At 40.3% G+C, this 5,911-nt stretch overlaps 1 protein-coding gene across 1 annotated transcript; it reads left to right on the forward strand.

Moving 5' to 3' along the window:
* The first annotated feature begins 1,090 nt into the window (after positions 1-1,090).
* LOC122439309 (olfactory receptor 18-like) lies at positions 1,091-2,041 on the forward strand. Its single transcript, XM_043464391.1, has one exon. The coding sequence runs from the start codon at positions 1,112-1,114 to the stop codon at positions 2,039-2,041; it is 930 nt and encodes a 309-aa protein (XP_043320326.1). The 5' UTR covers positions 1,091-1,111.
* Positions 2,042-5,911: the final 3,870 nt, after the last annotated feature.

Genomic DNA, 5,911 nt, shown 5'->3' on the forward strand with positions numbered 1-5,911 from the left:
TATTGACCCATGATCTCCTTTCTGAAATGCAGAATACTACAAGACATTGTAGGGGAGAAGAATGCCAAGTGCAGAGTAAGATCTATATGGAGTCAGAGAGTAATTAGCTTTGTGAAGGATTGTCCAGCCACAAGTGTTTGTTAAGAGTAACAACTAAAGAATAACCAAGATTGCTTAATTCTTGTAGGCCTGTTTGGCTGGTATGTGCCAAAGATTGTTCATTCATCTCCGTTTTTGCTGCAACGAATACCCCCTGTTAGTTATTCTCTCTGTATCAGTGGGGGAAAGGAAGCAGGCATCGTTCTTGTGTGGCTAAAGACAAAAACTTCAGTTTTGCTCTGTTCAACAAACATTAGCTGCCTGGTCCAGTGGCCCATCTATCTCCTGCTTCACATTTGAGTGCTTCTTTGGGCTTCTCTGGTAACTCAGGTGGTAAAGAATCTACTTGCAATACAAGAGACCCTGGTTCGATTCCTGGGTTGGGAAGATCCCCTAGAGAAGCGATAGTTTATCCACTCCAGTGTTCTTGGGCTTCCCCAGTGGCTCAGATGTAAAGAATTCACCTGCAATGTGGGAGACCTGGGTCCGATCCCTGGGTTGGGAAGATCCCCTGTAGGAGGGCATAGCAATCCACTCCAGTATTCTGGCCTGGAGACTCCCCATGGACAGAGGAGCCTGGTGGGTTACAGTCCATGGGGTCATAAAGTGTTGGACATGACTGAGCAACTAAGCACATTGTGTTCTTTAATGAGACTGATATTTTTTTAAAGAGAAGAGGAATTTTTAGTCCACATTTTTCCTTAACAAGTAGGGAACAGATATTTTACTATGTTCATGGATTTGTGATCTCAAAATGTCCTTACTTCTCTCATATTCTTTGGACCTATGCCTCAGAAACAGATGTGTGAAGAAACAAGTGAATGCCCTGGGAATAAATAAAGATGTCTTCAGACTCAGAAAATTGTGAAAGCAACTGGGGGGTATGGTCCTCAAGCATAAACACTTTATTTATGAATTGCTCAAATACAAAGTATGGACACTTATGTGAGTACCTGTACAATTGTTGTGTGTATTCAACACTCACTTCTTTTTCAAAAGGTGCCCCATCTCCATGGAAACACAGAATCATACACGTGTCTCAGAATTCCTCCTCCTGGGCTTCTCAGATGATCCAGACCTTCAGCCCCTCCTCTTTGGACTCTTCCTGTCCACATACCTGGTCACTGTGCTTGGGAACCTGCTCATCATCCTGGCTGTCAGCTCTGACCCCCACCTCCACAGCCCCATGTACTTCTTCCTCTCCAATCTGTCCTTGGCTGACATCGGTATCAGCACCACCACCATCCCCAAGATGCTAGTGAATTTCCAAATGCATAGCAAATCCATCACCTATGCAGGGTGCATAGCTCAGGTGAACTTTTTTGTTCTTTTTGCATGTTTGGAGAGCCTGCTTCTGACAGTGATGGCCTATGACCGGTTGGTGGCCATTTGTCACCCCCTGTACTATCTGGTCATCATGAACCCCCGCCTCTGTGGTTTGTTGGTCCTGGCATCACTTTCCATTAGCTTTTTGAACTCCCTGCTGCACTACTTGGTGATAACACAGCTTGCCTTCTGTGCAGGTGTGGAACTTCCTCATTATTTTTGTGAATTTTCTCAACTCTTCAACCTTTCCTGTTCTGACACCTCCATCAGTAGAATATTAATCCATTTCATCAGTATCATCTTTGGTGGAGTTCCACTGTCAGGGGTCCTCTACTCTTATTCTCGAATTATTTCCTCCATCCTCAGACTCTCATCGTTAGGTGGGAGGTATAAAGCCTTCTCCACCTGTGGTTCTCACTTGTCAGTTGTTTGCTTGTTTTATGGAACAGGCATTGGGGTGTATACAAGTTCAGCTCTCTCATCTTCCCCTAGGAAGAGTGCGGTGGGCTCAATGATGTACTCTGTGGTCACCCCTATGCTGAACCCCTTCATTTACAGTCTAAGGAACAAGGACATCAAGAGTGCCCTGTGGAGGATTAGCCACAGAGTAGCCTAATCTCAAATCCTGTGCCTTCTTGTGTTTTGGTTCATAAGACATGAGTTTGAGCCAACTCCAGGAGATAGTGAAGGACAGGGAAGTCTGGCATGCTGCAGTCCATGGGGTCATAAAGAATCAGACACAACTTAGTGACTGAACAATCACAAAAAAGATTTACAAAGGCAGTAAAATCAAATATGTGCAACAGGAAGTTCTAAAAATGCAAACAGATAGTGTATATATACTTATCTGGTTTCCTGCTTTCTGTTTATGCAGGTTTTCCTCTTAGAATAGCTTTAATCACTTGGGAGAGTCTTTTTGAATTCTCCACATAAGTCATATTCCCATCAGGGTATTGCTAGTACACCAGTATACCATTCTGTCTTTCCTTATACATGATCCAGGACCCTTGATCATGGACAGTCTTGTTTGTAGCACTACAAAATAATCATAGCTCTCTCTTTCTTAAATTTACTGTTTCTATATTTTCCTATGAGTTTTTCCACTATTTGATATGAGAATCCAAATCTTACCTGAAATACCAAGATGTTTAGTATGTTTTTATCCCCTAATGATCTTAACCAGGTTTTTGAGCAAATAGGGTGACTAATTTCCCATTTTTAATTATATGCTTCCACTAACTCCCTTTCCCCCTGGATCACTGGACCTTGTATAGGGTGCTCTACAGCTCCCAAAAGAAGCAATGTTTGGTTTATTTCTATTAGTATGTATACTCAGTAGGATCTGTTTTTGTCCAACTACCAATGTGCACAGGATTGTCACAAAATACAGGGTGTGTTTATATGATTCACAAATAACAAAGTGACAAAAAGTGAGGATAGACATTTCCCAATTGGACGTCTAAAAAGACAATACAAGAATGTGTTGATCTACCTGTTTCCTTGAAGAATATGCATCATAGCAGGGAGGAGAGATTCAGAAAATCACAGAACAAATCTGTGAAAAACACTCCTTGGTTTTCAAATGCCAAGTCTTCTAAACTCATTTCAGTAGTTTTTCTAGCAACCAATCTCTGCTTCCCACTATGAAATGTTTTCACTTTCTTTTTACATTATTCTCATTGCTCAAGCATTCTATTAATAAAATTTATTGATACCCACTTCTTTCCCCCTAAATATTCTCTACACACCAGTTATTTGGTCATCCCCCTAACTTTTCTCTGACGTGTTTGCACAAATATAATTAACCTTTTTCTTCCATGTCCAACTTAATTGAGTATATATTCTACTTATCAACTAGCAAGTTAATGAGGAGTCAATCTCTTGAGTTTCTCATACATAGACTCTGAACCAGGAAGACAGAAACATAAGTTGTAGGAGGTTGTAACAGACCTTCATCTCACATAAGTGTGTGTGAAAGTATTAGTCACTCAGTCATGTCTGAGTCTTTGCAACCCCATGGACTATAGTATACTGTAGTCCACCAGGCTCCTCTGTCCATGGAATGTAAGCCAAAAGCACATTAATGACATCCAGAATTCAAATACAAAAGTTATTTTAAAAATATACATTTAGAGAGGGAGATGTGTCCTCTATAATCGAGCAGAAATCAAAAGTTTGTTGGACTCAGACACTGAATGGCTCTGGCTTGTTCTAATATCAGTGGAAGGACTCTATGAATGTAAGAGAAACTAGAGGTATTTCTGACTCTATGACCAGAAACAGCATGGTGGGATCTGCAGAAATAGCCACAACAGGGCAGATTCTTTGTGTACCAGGTCTTCTCCAGGGAATTTTTCTTGAAAAGTAACTGACAAAGGATTAATTTCCAAAATATACAAGAAGCTCGTACAACTCAATACCAGAAACACAAACAACCCAATCAAAAAGTGGGGAAAAGATCTAAACAGTAGTTTCTCTAAAGATGACATAAAGATGGCCAACAAACACATGAAAAGATGCTCAACAATGCTCATTATTAGAGAAATGCAAATCAAAACTAGAATGAGATATCACCTCATACCAGTCAGAATGGCCCGCATCACAAAGTCTACAAACAATAAATGCTGGAATGGGTATGGAGAAAAGGAAACATTCTTGCACTTTTGGTGGGAATGTAAATTGATACAGCCACTATGGAAGACAGTATGGTGATTCCTTCTAAAACTAGGAATAAAACCACCATATGACCCAGCAATCCCACTCCTAGGCCTATACCCTGAGGAAACCAAAATTGAAAGAGATACACATATCCTATTGTTCATTGCAGCACTATTTACAATAGCTAGAACTTGGAAGCAACCTAGATGTCCATCGACAGATGAATGGATAAAGAAGTTGTGGTATATGTACACAATGGAATATTACTCAGCCATAAAAAGGGATGCCTTTGAGTCAGTTCTAATGAGGTGGATGAACCTGGAACCTATTATACAGAGTGAAGTGAGTCAGAAAGAGAAAGATAAATATCATATTCTAACACATATATACGGAATCTAAAAAATGATACTGAAGAATTTTCTTACAGGGCAACAATGGAGAAACAGACATAGAGAATAGAGTTATGGTCATGAGGAGAGGGGAGGAGAGGGTGAGATGTATGGGAAGAGTAACTTGGAAACTTTCATCACCATGTGTAAAATAGATAGCCAACGGGAATTTGCTGTGTGGCTCAGGAAACTCAAACAGGGGCTCTGTATCAACCTAGAGGGGTGGGATGGGAGGGAGATGGGAGGGAGCTTCAAAAGGGAGGGAATACATGTATACCTATGGCTGATTCATGTTGAGGTTTGACAGAAAACAGCAAAATTCTGTAAAGCAATTATCCTTCAATAAAAAATAAATTAAAAAAAAGAAGATTTGTTGTATAAATGGAATACTCCTCAGCTATGAAAAAGAATGAAATAATGCCATTTGGAGCTACAAGGATGGACCTAGAGAGCATAATAAGTGAAATAAGTCAGAAAGAGAAAGACAAATTATCCTGTGATATCACTTACATACGGAAACTAAAAGAATAGCACAAATGAACTTTTTAAAAAACAGAAATAGAGTCACAGATATTAAAAAAAAAACAACTGATGATTACTAAAAGGGAAGGCACACGGAAGGATACATTGGAAGTTTGAGATTAACTTCCATATATACACTACTATATATAAAATAAACAACAAAAATTTACTGAATACCATAGGGAACTATATTCTATATATACAGACCTACAATAATCTATAATGGAAAATAATATAAAAACAATACATATATATTTGCAAAAGAAGTGCCTGAAGTTTACAATAATGTAAACCACTTGGACGTCAGTGGTGAGGAGTAGAGGTCAGCCTCCTCTTGTGAAGAGGAAAGGTCTAAGTCCTTCCTAATACAATCACTTTTCTTCTTTTCCTCCTCCATGAAATTAGCAAATCCTGAGACTGAGAGGCCATGGACCAATGCATCTAATTATCTTTTAGGTGCATTGAGGTCTCAAGGCTGTATCATCGTAAATAATTAGCCTACACTTCCCTGCCCTTAAATTAGTCAGCTCCAGTCCACTGAGTGTCATACCTGTGTCTTTCATCTCCCAGAGTTGCTGTCTGAACCTGGAAGCCCATACTTGAGTCTGTTTTCTTATGAGTCCTGTGGACACAGCCTCAACCCTCATCCAGCAGCCGGCATGGGAGAGGCAGGCAATCTGCATCCTTCAGTCCTGCTTCAGCGGAGACACAGCCCAAGCCAGTGAGTGTCAAATGCAGAGGCACACACTGAATGCAGGAAGGATGGGGAAGCCTTGTTTACTCACCGCAAGGCAGTGGGATAGTTGGGAGAGCCAGTGGGAGGGCACCAAAATACACAGATTCAGCTGTGAGGCCTATGAAGTTAATGTTGTTGGTAGTGGTGGGGATCTAAGAACTCTTATTTAAATTTCTATTTT

The sequence above is a fragment of the Cervus canadensis genome, chromosome 4, assembly GCF_019320065.1.
Source record: "Cervus canadensis isolate Bull #8, Minnesota chromosome 4, ASM1932006v1, whole genome shotgun sequence".
NCBI lineage: Eukaryota > Metazoa > Chordata > Mammalia > Artiodactyla > Cervidae > Cervus > Cervus canadensis.

Coding starts and splice junctions, on each gene's coding strand:
- LOC122439309 (XM_043464391.1), top strand. CDS start 1,112: ATGGAAACACAGAATCATACACGTGTCTCAGAATTCCTCCTCCTGGGC.